The 13116-nt window shown below is 43.7% G+C and overlaps 1 protein-coding gene across 1 annotated transcript; it reads left to right on the top strand.

Annotated features, from left to right (window-relative positions):
• Positions 1-989: 989 nt before the first annotated feature.
• hs3st3b1a (heparan sulfate (glucosamine) 3-O-sulfotransferase 3B1a) lies at positions 990-12838 on the top strand. The gene is made up of 2 exons (XM_035615297.2): positions 990-1938; positions 10994-12838. The coding sequence occupies exons 1-2, from the start codon at positions 1445-1447 to the stop codon at positions 11610-11612; spliced, it is 1113 nt and encodes a 370-aa protein (XP_035471190.2). The 5' UTR covers positions 990-1444; the 3' UTR covers positions 11613-12838.
• Positions 12839-13116: the final 278 nt, after the last annotated feature.

Raw genomic sequence — 13116 nt, 5'->3', positions numbered from 1 at the left:
CTGAAGAATATCCCAAAAGCCAGTTTGAGCCTGCATTTTTAAAAAAGCATGGACGTGCCTTTAAATGGAAACATTTGTGACCAAAATTTGAAACACAAGAGTCTCCTTGTCCAGATCAGTTGACGGGTCTTTCAACACAGAGAGTCGGAGGTTGATGTGAAACAGCCTGAAAGTGTAGTATCATACAGACTGAACATGTACATTAAATAAATCGGACCTCTAAAGACTCAAATTGTGAGGCCATCTGCTGTTCGACATTGTCTCAGGCTGTAATGTGTTCAATCTGGGGGGTTGCTCACATCCACTGGCAGTCATCGGTCCCACAGTTCGAGACACTGAGAAATGCGTCAGTGTCGACATTGAAAGGCAGAAAAATACAATAATCTATTACAACTTTAACATAAAACTAAAAGGAAAAAACAACCTATTTGTACAGAAAAACACTCTAAAAATGTACAACATCCAACTATGTCTTTATGAAATCATGACAGGGACAAAAAACTTGATAACTATCATTGCCATAAGCATTCAGTTATAATGTAATCCACATCATGATCGTGTTGGACAGGAAAACACCATAAACAAACAAGTTTATCATAAAAAGTGTTGTATTATTCCCTTATATCTACTTTTGTCAATGTAATCTTCTTAAAGCTCATTATTTCCACTGGTAGCCTTTACTGATTTTCTCTGATTTATTTGTTTATTTTATTCTTACTGTTCATTTTATTGATTTGTTATCTTGCTTATAGTGGAGCACCATATAAATACAGTTTATTATTATATTATTATTATTATCATTAAAAAAAGATGGGCGATAAATGAAAAGAATAAAACAACATGAAGTGTCTTATTATTATATTATTAAGGTGTTGGGCCACATCAGTCCACTATCACAAGTTAATTATCTCCAGAATGTACTCCACTATTCAATATTGATATTTCCTCATCTGTTTTTTTTTTTAATGAAGGTTGTGGTGGAGAGCATAGATGTTCAATTGGGTTTTACTTTGAAAAGTTCCACCGGAAGTAGATTGCCAGTACAGTGTCTACCTTGACGCGGTTGCCTGGTGTAGATAACTTGGCTGCGCCGGGGGAGCGCGCACACACACGGAGAGCAAGTGATGGGAGACTCCGCAGCCGCTGACGCGCGCTTCGCCCACCGAGCGACAGTTTCTGTCTTGTGCTCTTTTTTGTCTTCTCTCGTTTTTCACCTTTGTCAAGAATAAAACTATCCAAGTTACTGTGCAGGCCAGAAGTGGAAGAAGTGAAAGAGGGAGCCGAAAGCGCGCAGTGCCATTCGCCGTCAGATTCTTTATTGCCTCTTGTGCGTTCCGGGGGAGATTACGCATCGATCGTCCCACACTCTGAGACATGGCAGAGGAGTGAGGCGCCCTCGCCAAAATGCCTGGTGACCGGAATGTAACTTTTCCACGCCGGCCCTATGGAATATAGTCCGATTTTACACAGCCTTCATGTTGTGCCATCATCCCACGTGAAAAACAAACTCCTGGTGTTCCTCATCATGCTGTCCCTCTGGGTGTACATGATTTACTGTTGTGTCGCCTACTGCTCCACGGTGCCCGACCTGGCGTACGGCTCGGCGAGCAGGCGCGACAAGGACCCAGCGGGCGACAAGCGGGAGCCGTCCCTCGGGGCGTCCCGGGACCTGCTGAACAACGAGAACGACTTGGACAGCAGAGGAGACGAGTGGGACGACACTAGGGCCGAGGCGAAGGCGCCGGGCGACAATGCCATGTCGGCTTTCCTCAACGAGTCGGAGAGTAGAAAGTTGCCCCAGGCGATCATCATCGGGGTGAAGAAGGGAGGGACGCGGGCGCTGCTGGAGTTCCTGCGCCTGCATCCGGACATCAGGGCGGTGGGAGCCGAGCCGCACTTCTTCGACCGCAACTACGACAAGGGGCTGGAGTGGTACAGGTACATCACCCTGACATCCGCGATCCACTTTGAAAGTGTTGGAGTAGAGAGAGAGAGAGAGAGAGAGAGAGAGAGAGAGAGAGAGAGAGCGCATCGTTAACACCAGCCGTAGCGCATCTCCCTACAGCTTCTTCGCGCAATTGCGCATCGAAGTAGGGGAGGCATTGTGCCTCCTCTGGCTGTTCAGTGCGGGAGAAAAGGCAAACATCAATTGTTCCACCTCTGAAAATGTTATTGACACACTGTCAGTTGAAGCAACGTTTACACTTTGTTTCAAGTGATTTTCAGCTAAACCCACAAGACGTGGCTGTGATCATCTAAGCAAACATTTATATCTACATTTCAAACTTTGCTCAAGAAGAATTTGAGAACGTGCCTAATGTCACATTTAGACCAACTGCCTTATACACATGTTCTTTACTTCCATAGTGTTTTCTGCAGCAGTGAAATTAACTTTCCAGGACATATATTTTATACATAACAGCAGATGGACAGAGGGAGACAAAATGAGATGTAATAATAATGCTCAATGCAATTTAAGAAAGTTATTTTTACTGATAAAAGCAAGACACGTGATCCTGCAGGTAGATCTTCAAGGATTTAGGAATAAAAAAATAACAAAAAAAATATACAGTATAATATACAATATTGCTGCATAAAATAAAATTGAAGTTAGATTTATGATGTGAATTTATGTTGATATGTGTTCAATTTCCGAGGAGGGTGAACTTTTATTCCACTGTCTTAAGTAAACCTAAAGATGTTGTTATTAGTTAGCGATTCTTGAGGCCTCGGGTCCCTGCAAAAACAAAACATGAATGAAGCACATCCTATGACATATGAACAAATTGTACTGTATATTGTTGTTTATAAAAAAAAAAATAGAATCTCAGCAGCGCTGCTGAGCGTGACCTCAGGTGACATCTTCCGAGTTTAACCAACCGCAGGTGCAATCGAACCTCTAGTATCAGTAGCGCCACAGGTCAAAGTGCTCGAACGGTGCAGAACAACACGTACAAACTCCCAGTTTGACATTTTAGGCAACTCTTCTGAGCCATGTTCAATTGCAAAGCACAATCGATCTTCTGCTTGTTTGCTCGACCTTCACCTGGTCTTCCTGGTATCTCGCCTCTCTGTGCCTCAACCTGACCAGAATGGGGGGAGAAAAATCAGAACTTAGTTCTTAGTTCCCAACACAGTTCAAACAAACAGCACTTAGTTTATGGTTAGGAGTCAGCATGTCACATCATGCGGTCGTCTGTGAACAGCCAGTAGCGTGATTAAAGATCATGAGTTCCAGGGTATTGATTCAGTGGCGGTAATTTGTTTTGATTTTCAATCCAAAAGTCATCAATGTCAAAAGGAGCAACCAGGGATTCGTGGCTGCCTACACCTTCAACGCTGCATGATGTAACATCTTTATTGTATTCTCTGTCATGGCAACTGTTGTCCTTGTACCATACCTCATATCTCGATATGCAAGTTCTTCTCTATTGACTCAGCTGCACAGTTACACAACTCGCTCCTTTCAGGGGACATAAACACAGAGACACTTTGTGTATACGATTGATCTTTCACCTTCCCAAAACGTTCCCGCAAATGGTCGTGGGCATTGAATCTTCTACATTTGAGCAGCCACATTGTTAATGAGAGCTTCTGCTGTTTCAAGTGTCCATTTGAGTGAGCTGAGGGATTAACAGGAAATGTCACAGGATCTACACACTGTTTGAAAGCCGGTTCCATGAAGCTACAATAGGGGAAGCGAAGCATTGTTCAAAGGAGTTTCTCGCCTAAGCCCCTTTGAGAATTTCCGGACAGGTTTAGGACATTTTTAGATTGTCAGTCTTTGAAGAGCGTTTTTTTTTTTTTTGTCCATCTCCACAGACTGAGCAACAAGAACAAATGAAAATTTTTGTTTTTTCTAATCTACAAGTGATGCACGAGTAGGTAACGCATGTGGAGACTGAATCCTGAAAACAGTATCTATCATTAAGTAAGCCCCAATTTTTTTTTGAATTATTATGTGAATAAATTATAGAATTAGCTGCATATAATTGAGACATGCCAGCTTCTTCAGCTGCATAGACACAGCCAGGCGTTGTGGGGGAAAGCTTTTCATCTTGGGACACGTATAATGAAGCTTCTTCTCTGAGAAAGGTGATCCGGCTAATTAAAACAGCTTGGCTTGGGTTGTCACAGTAAGAGCACTGAGCCACAGATTGACCCCGTTCGGCAGAGCACCATGACATCGGGTCAACCCTTAATGAACATTTAGAGTGGAGTGCAGAAAAACCTGGGGTAGATTAAAGGTGGAGCAGGTCGCTGTTGGACGGACGAGTATTTCTAACGTTTCGGCTTCGTGAATGAGCAGTTTCTGTTTGGCATCTTGCAATCTCCTTGATCGGAAGAAGACAAAGTGTTGAGAGGTGTTGAAATAGCAGCGCAAAGCCGGGTGAAGATGTCCATGGATTTGTTTGCCCATATGTCTCACTTCATTGCCCCAGACTAATGGTTATCAGTCGCTCGGGGAGAGGAGCTGGCCTCTGGGTGGGCTTATCAGTTCCTGTGGTTGCATTGAGTTGTGCCCACACCATTTATCTGCTGTGATTGGTGCGTCCATCCTACTGGAGGTCTGCTGTGTCCATTCTGATGGAGCCCCACATAGTGGAGAGGCCCCGGCCCAGCGGGACACCTACCACAATACAGCATGTTTTCACTCTCAGGCAGGAAAAAAGAAAAGAAAAAGAGAAGCGGGCAGACAATTGTGCACACTTTCTTGCACAGAGCACAGGAGGCAACTCCCAAATGCCGTGGGAACTGCTTCCTCCCTGGCCCCTCCTTTCTTAGATACCAGCATAATTCTAACTTCCTCTTATATGTGACAGTTTAACTGCTCATCTGCTTAATGCACGCTCAAATCAAGGTGTTCCGAGTTCCACACGGTAGCTGTGACTTAGTTGTTAAATATCTGTTTTTCCTCTTGAGTTTCCGTATATAGAACAATGAGCCGCCTTCTTACTAACTCACTGAGGGTGTCAGGGAAGATGGTCTAATCCTCCTCCGAGCCCCAGGGCAGCTTAGATGCAGGCCAGTGGCAGATACAGGGCAGTAAATTTAAAGTGAGTCTTTAGAAAGCGCAACAGTATTATGGAGCTCAGTGAAAGGGGATGCTGGAGAACCCCTGAGGTCTGCATTAACCCTGACAATAAAAGAGCAGACAATTAGTGTGAAACATGTTTTCTCTGCCTTCACTTTGTATGCAAATGTGCTCAGAAGGGTGAAAGTGCCCTTTGACGAAGCCCAGCAGGAGTTCGTCAGAAAGAGCATTCACTGGAACCTGCCCAAGAAAAGACTCACACACTACACTTCAGCCTTTTAGCCTGAATGTTGACTTTCAGAAGACATCTGTGTGGAAAGTTGCATTTCCCAAAGACTAGGTTCATTTGAGTCCACTGGTGGCGTTTTGCTTACTCTACACTTTTAGCAAGGACGCGGGGGGGATTGGTGTGAGAGAGCTCTCAATATAGGTATTACCCATTTAAAACTAGTGTGTCAGCACATTGACAGGGAAAGATGGGGATAGTGCATTCAGAATGAGATGCAAGGAAAGAGATTGCACATGTTAGCCGTTGTTTCAAGTTTTCCTGGGAAAAAAATCCATCTTACTTTTCTCCTTAAAGACTCTGAAAAAGAAAATCTGACCTTATCTGACTGCTTCTTCTGATAGAATAAAAATGATGCCCTTGTTCCTCGAATGAGTCCGCTAGATTGTCAATACTGGTAATGGGCACCTCCCCTCCCTGCTCTGGAGATTGAAGATTTAATTTGCTCCAACAACCCCCTGGGCTTTTGCTTGAGGCAATTTGTCAAACCGCAGCACTTATTACAGCACTTTGGAAACACAGAAACAAAGCAAGTTCACTCCATTATATCCCCTTGGGTTGTTGACTTCTTCATCCCGCTCTCCTTGTCCCTTCGGAGAGAATGTGTTGTTTCCCGCCTCCGTCTTTCTCTCCACTGCAGACTCCCTGACAGCAAGTCAGACCAACTTTATCTGACTCAGCCATCTTTTCCCCCCCTGCTTCTTTGAAGTCTTGTTTGCTTTTGCTGATCTTCTCAGGCGCTGTTCATACCTTGGCATCAACGTGTGTCTTGGGTGATCTGATCACAAGCGGACAGCTCTAAGTATGTCAGCTCACACCTGGTATTAGAACGCATTTCCAATGACCACTTGTGATCGGATCTTTGTTTAGGAATGAGTAAGTACATCCACTAAGCATTGCATACTATCAAACCCTCAAATTCACGATGGAACTTTTCCTTAGCCAAAGGATTCAACTGGAGGTGAGCCAACCAGAGGTCTGGTCAAATTGACTGGTCACTCCCACTCAAACTCTTCAGTGCTGACCCAAGTGACATCACTTGAGCCAATTTCGTCAGATCTACCTCTGGAGTTTCAAAAATGTCTTTGTCCAACATTTTGCACATATGCATTAGGACTCAAAAGCCAGTAAACAGACTCAGACGTGTATAACGGGTGGAGTTCCCCTTTTAGTTAGATACTGGAACTGACTTAGCGTTGCCTTAAATTTTTATTGCTGATACATGCTCTCCATAATTTCGTAATGAGTGTCACAATGTCTGGCTCATATACAGTATCTTAATAACTTACATTTCTGACAGCCAGCATCAGCTGTTTATTGTATCTTTAGTCAGAGTTCCACCTGCTTATTAATTATCATCCAAAAGGGAATCAGACGAAACAACCGGTATTGATTTTAGACTTCTTTCTATTTACTTTTATCTGGATTGTGAACAACATTCAGTGTTACGGTGGTTTATATCTTACCAGGACCACCTACCTGATAAAAAAAGTCCCCTCTGGCTCTTTAAACAACCGACTGTCAGGGTTGTTATGTGTTAATGTGAAGCTGAGAGTTGTGTGAGCAAAGCCAGAATTGTTCACACACTGTTCCTCCTCCTTCTCCCTTCAAAATTGGCCTGTCTCCATTCGACAGCCAGGTGGCCTTCAGTTCTGCACACTGGCAGTAATGATGGAGCACGTGAAAACGCTGTTCTCATTGTTGAGGAATGCTGTTGAGACACTGTGTTGTCCAACGTCATATAAAGAAGGCCCTGACCGTGTAGCGCGATGTCGTTGACTCGAACGATAAGACGGGCTGCTCCGGCCAGAACACCTTCCCTAAAGTTGCTGTCATCATTTGACTATTGTCTGGAACTTGTCCGTCCCACAGTAAATTGGTCTGATTATTCTAAGTGGCTGCATACCACCACCTCTCATCCTGTCTTTGAGAAGGGGGAACAATTCCCACAGTAGCTCGAACCCCTCTGAGCTGCAGTGTAAGATCATAACTCATATCATTAGATAATCCTGTGTTTTCTTTATTTTTTTCCTGAAGCAGTCCCTCGTCACAGAGGTCTGAGGAGCTGAAATATAGACGCCTATTAGAGTCAGTCAAGCAGACTACTGCGGGATAAAAAAAATATAAGTCTTGTCTTGAGTTTTCTGCACTGTACTTGCTCCGTACTTTGCTGAACTCATTACCGAGGGCATCATCCAGCAGCCACGCTGCAGTGTTGTAAATTCCTACCTTTGAACCTGCTTCCTGGTAGTGGTGGGAAGTAAACAACGTTTCAGCATTCAAATGCCGTCTCCCCAGTAGCCAGTTGAATGCAGTCACCTGACTATACCCAGCTGACAGATTACACAACACAGCCGTCCTAGATTAATATCTGTCTGTAGGTTGTACTAGGTGTGACTTATTTTGTGCTACTGCTGCTGTTGCACACAAAGCATCGGAACTGGCAGCCGACTTTAAAAGTTTCACTTCGGCTTCAAGGTCAGAGGAGTCAACCAACGCGGTCTCCATCCTCCAGGAGCACACCCCGATTCCATCTAATCCTCTCTTAGCTCCTTCTTCTCCTTCGTCTCGTGTTTTATCTCACTCTTGTGACCGCCCCACCTCCCCCACCTGTTATCTCCACAGCCATGCTGTTCTCCCGCGAGTTGAACAGGACAGGTTAGAGGACAGAGGATGTTTATGTGCAAGTGCGAGCATCGATATAGATTTACTTTTAGCAATTAAAGGTTTAAACTCTTCCGAGCGTAGACTTTGAAAACATAAAGCATTTTCATCTTTCGCTTCATGAAGTTGAATGGAAAAGAGGGGGCAAAAGTCAGCAAGTTGTGGCTCGGTTCCACAGATGAACTATTTTTTTTTTTTCCTCCTCTTGTCTTTCTGTTGAGTGATGATGCCTTTGCATGGCTGATTGATAGATGGGGACGCACTGAAACCTGTTGGTTTCGGGCGACATTGTTTATTAAGCAGAACAAATTGTGAAAGCTTGCTACATCTGCCCCCCTAAGGCAACTCTCTCACTCCCTGCTCATTCAGAGATCTTCTGCCGCGCTCTGTCATCGGCTCGGATGAATAATGCATGTACTTCTCGCACAGATTGTTTTGCTCGGGGACTAAGTGGAAAGTTTGATTGGTAGTAAGTTTTTGTGTCCCCCGAGGCCCAAGGAAAGGCCTGCAGCGCTCCGCTTGTGTGTATCTAAGAGATGCGGATGATAATTGCAGGGGGTTCTTCTGATAGACTTGTTTGTGTCCCTCGTACCTATTACTTTGATTAGGTTTGGGGTTTTTCCACAACATACCATGGTGGCGTCAGCTCTCAGGGAGATAAAAGTGGAATAAATGTGGCCTCCATAGAAGGGGAAGGAAAAAAGCAGGTGACATAAGGGGATGGAATTGCATTAGGAAGCAGATGCCCTGTGTGTTTGTGTGGCACTAATGAGGTTTGGGTGATGCCTCCTTTTCCCACGATCACTAAAGCTTTTTTCTTTGCGCTCTGCACAGCAAAATCTTGCAGACCATTTTTTGCTTGTTTCTGCCACATACATTTGTAAGATGAAAGCGGCTGTGTTTGGAGAGGCATATTGAAGCTCCGTGTGCGTGCACCAGCAGATGGATGGAAATTGTGGCAGACTCTGTAATGTCATGGCTCCTATGCTTCTCTGCTGTTTGACTTTTGAACAACTGCTCTCTACGAAAACACAGGAATGTTCCCGGAGTGCTGTAATAATTGAAGATTTGCATTTTTTTTTTAACTGACTTTAAAACCGCAGGATGTATGTTGGGAACTGATGCTTTTGAACGCGTGACATCACATCGTGGCTCACATATAGCGGGATAAGCCTCATCTGCTCTCCGTTATTGTGGTCGGGATACTGAGCTCCTCTCCTAAGCTCCTGCATAAGAAAGTATGGATGTGTGGAAGACTTGTTACATATATAACATCCACTGTAATATTCATAGTAGAGAAGTTCATATAAAGCTAGGGAAGAATTAAACATTTTATGTAATTCTATCAGATTTATAAATGGGAGCTGCACACTAATACACTGACCTGTATCATTAAGAAGCTGTATTGAGTGTATGTGTTTTTTCCCCTTTTAAATACGTGCAACAACACCTCAAACAACTCCTGTAAAATATCGCATGGAATTGAATGAACATTTCTCTGACAGTCTAAATCTCGAGCTTAGCATTTCTGGACAGCGCCAACTTGTTTTTTTTGTAACCAGAAGTAACCATATTTGGAGGAGCAGGGGGCTTGTGCACCACTGCACGTGCACAAACACCTGGGACCTGCACCTATTGGACGACTAGTACTGTCAAGTCACGCTATATCCACTCTCCAATGCACTGCCATGATTTATCTTCTATTTTACTCTAAATAATAACCATAATTTACAAAATAGACATCATGCTTCATTGGAAAAGACTTTAAACTAGAGATTGAGACCATAAACTCCTAAGGAATCAGAGAAGTAGAGTCATTTTCTCATAGACTTCTTTAGAAATCAACTTCTTTCCTATAACAAGTGGAGTCGCCCTCTGCTGGCCATTCAAGAGAATACAGGCTTTAGGCACTTCCGCACTGGCTTCACTTTCCGGACTTTGTGACTACGTCCATTTTTGTATACAGTCCATGACAGAATCAGATGAATTGAATTGAAATCTATATTGTCATTGGTTGCACTTGGCTATACTGGGGTTCATGTTGTGTCCAGAAGCAACTGGTTTTCCTCTGTGTCGGTGCACGGATTAACTACTTACCACTGACTCTCATCGTTGTGACCACACGCTGAATCTCTGTCTCTCTCTCTCTTTCTCCCACTCACTCACTCACTCCAGAGACGAACCAGCCACCCAGCCAGCCAGTGAGGCAGTCAAGCAGCCTCTAATGCTCCAGCGTGTTTGGCTTAGTCCTAATCCCCCTTGGCTCACTTTAGCCATTATCCAGTCAGGGCTGCAGTTAACAGGCTATATTATGATCAACCAGAGCCATCCAGGGTCAACAAGAATACGCAGTTATGGGAATACACGGCTCCCAAGCTTTGCATTTTTTCTCCTAAGGAATGCAACGCCTCTCTAAATCATCCCATTTTACACAAAATTACACACAAATATGAGGAGAACAGTGCAGCCATAGTCATGTGCCTTGGCATGACATTAAGAAGCATAATGCTGCCTATTCAGAGCTAAACCATCTTTTGTGTAATGTAATGAAGGTGTGGAATATTTCAACGTGGGGATTGCAGGGTTTGGAAGAGGATTGAGGTATTAAGGTAGATTAAATGCAGCAGCAGGAGATGAATGTCTTCCTTCAGGGTTTGTATTTAGAACATGTCATGAACTGTGTATTGTCCTCACACGCGATTGCACATGATTGATAGCAATCGCGCTCTACCTACCAGTCTCTGTCACTTTAGGTGCACTCAATGACTCCTTTAATGTTGCTCATGATGTCTACAATTGTTTTCTTGATGATGATTGACTGCCTCCTGCACTGACAGTATTTTTAAATCTGCCATTGACAGACTGTGTAAATGTTGATCTCATCTGTCTATATGGAAGCATTTTGTTGGCCTTACCAAGAAGAAGAGAACACGATGTTACAGAGATGTTTTGTGCCGTTAGCGAAGATAGAGCGAATATAAATCAGTGTGTGTTTGTGTCATTTGCAGGGAATTGATGCCCAAATCATCGGAGGGCCAGTTGACCATGGAGAAGACCCCCAGCTACTATGTCACCAAGGAGGTCCCGGCTCGAATCCACACCATGTCTAAAGACACAAAGCTGATTGTAGTCGTCCGGGATCCGGTCACACGAGCGATCTCAGACTACACCCAGACCCGCTCCAAGAAGCCGGACATCCCCTCCTTCGAGAGCCTGACCTTTAAGAACATCTCAGCGGGCCTGATTGACACCACGTGGAGCGCCGTTCAAATCGGCATGTACGCCAAGCACCTCGAGCGCTGGCTCCAATTCTTCCCCATGGAGCAGCTGCTGTTTGTTAGCGGAGAGCACTTGATTAGCGATCCTGCGGGGGAGATGGCTCGTGTTCAGGACTTTCTCGGACTCAGGAAGGTGGTGACGGAGAGGCATTTCCACTTTAACCCGGCGAAGGGCTTCCCCTGCCTTAAGAGACCTGAGGGGAACAGCAAGCCACACTGCCTGGGCAAAACCAAAGGCAGGACCCATCCTAATATTGACCCAGAGGTGGTTCAGAGGCTAAGGGACTTTTATAAACCCTTTAATAGTCAATTTTACCACATGACCGGTCATGACTTTGGCTGGGACTGAGATGAAAATTATGAAAACTACTCATGCTGGGGGGGTTTTTCTGGAGATATTGTTATACAGTGTATGTACAGTATTTGGTGGATATGTAAAAAGTTCAGAAGTCTATTTTATGATAATTTATTGCTATAGTAATATTAACCCACTAAGCTGCCTAACCGGGTTTATTCAAGATCACACCTTTCATCCCGTTTTAATTCTCATTACATACATAAACATTTTTTATAAAAAAAAGCACAATTCTTTACGGGTATTATGACCAGGGTCAGTTTTGTTTTTCTTTACCATAACTTTGTTACTTTCCTCAAATGCTGCATTTGCTTCACCTTAAACGGAAAGAGATCCAACTTCCCAAACAACTGGTAATGTCCCCTTAACATTCGCCTGACCCTCAGAGGTCCATGGAGCCACTTAGTCAGGTCGATACAGGCCTCAGCTGATCCAGTGCCACTTGCCAGGTGGATCAATACAGTAATAGCTCCTAATCATGTCACTTAGATCTGAGTGATGGCACTGCCCCGATCTCCCAAGCACTGCGATAAAACAGGGGTCCGTTAATGGCACTAAGTTTATGGTTGACCCTTGAGCCAACTTCCAAGTAAATATAATAATATACAATAAAGTCCATTGCAATGTTTTGACTCAACCACTATTTATACTGTTACCACAGAGGAATGTTGATTAGAATCCCATAGAAGCTCGACACTTGTTGGATGGCGGCTTTATCCACTGTTTCCCCCCCAAAACCTGCTGCTCAGGCGTCGTGATGCCTAATCATTTACTGCCCTTAACAAACAGACAGTGATTCATATGACTCAGTCACATCCACTGATGTGCGCTGAAATGGCACGTATGGATTATTCTGATTACAGCTGGTGATTCCTAGACATGTTGATGATGCCCTTATCCACGATACATCAGCAGATAGCAAAATAAGCATTTCTTTAAAGTATTTTTATCATATACTTTCAGTGATAGCTGGAGAGAATTAAAAACAAGTTTCATGAATGGTTGAGTTTTATTCAACCTATTTTTTTTTTTTTAACAGACTTCATTTCGCAATGACATACTGCGACCCTGTTGTTGTAGAGGCACTATTCTGCTGTAAAAAAGTACTTATTAAATATGGAACTGAAGCAGGTTTCACTGAGACATTGATCAAAAAGTGCAGCCATGTCATTTTCTTTTCTTTTTCATGGAGCAAGAAATAAATGTTTTACCAAATTGTATTTGTATTTGTCATATTTTTACTTTATTATATTGTGAAAAAAATGGCCAAAAAGCATTACATGCTGAATATGCTGAGCATGTTTTACCCTTTAATGCGTTATCCACCTTACCTGTATAGATTTCCGGCTCCCTGCGGGCAAAGGTGTAATCTTGCGTCTTAATTTGCCATCTTCGCACTAATTAGGACGGAGCGGTTAACAACTTATAGCTGCCTCAGCCGCCTGCTGCCAACCGGTGAGGGGGTTTTGTTGCCATGACCCTCGCAAACACATAACAC

The sequence above is a fragment of the Scophthalmus maximus genome, chromosome 17 (genome assembly GCF_022379125.1).
Source record: "Scophthalmus maximus strain ysfricsl-2021 chromosome 17, ASM2237912v1, whole genome shotgun sequence".
NCBI lineage: Eukaryota > Metazoa > Chordata > Actinopteri > Pleuronectiformes > Scophthalmidae > Scophthalmus > Scophthalmus maximus.
This window is presented reverse-complemented; position numbering and strand designations above follow the sequence as displayed.

Excerpts from the sequence above, each read along its gene's own strand:
- hs3st3b1a (XM_035615297.2), top strand. The coding sequence starts at position 1,445 with ATGGAATATAGTCCGATTTTACACAGCCTTCATGTTGTGCCATCATCC. Across the intron at positions 1,939-10,993 it reads AAGGGGCTGGAGTGGTACAG|GGAATTGATGCCCAAATCAT; the intron begins GTACATCACCCT and ends TGTCATTTGCAG.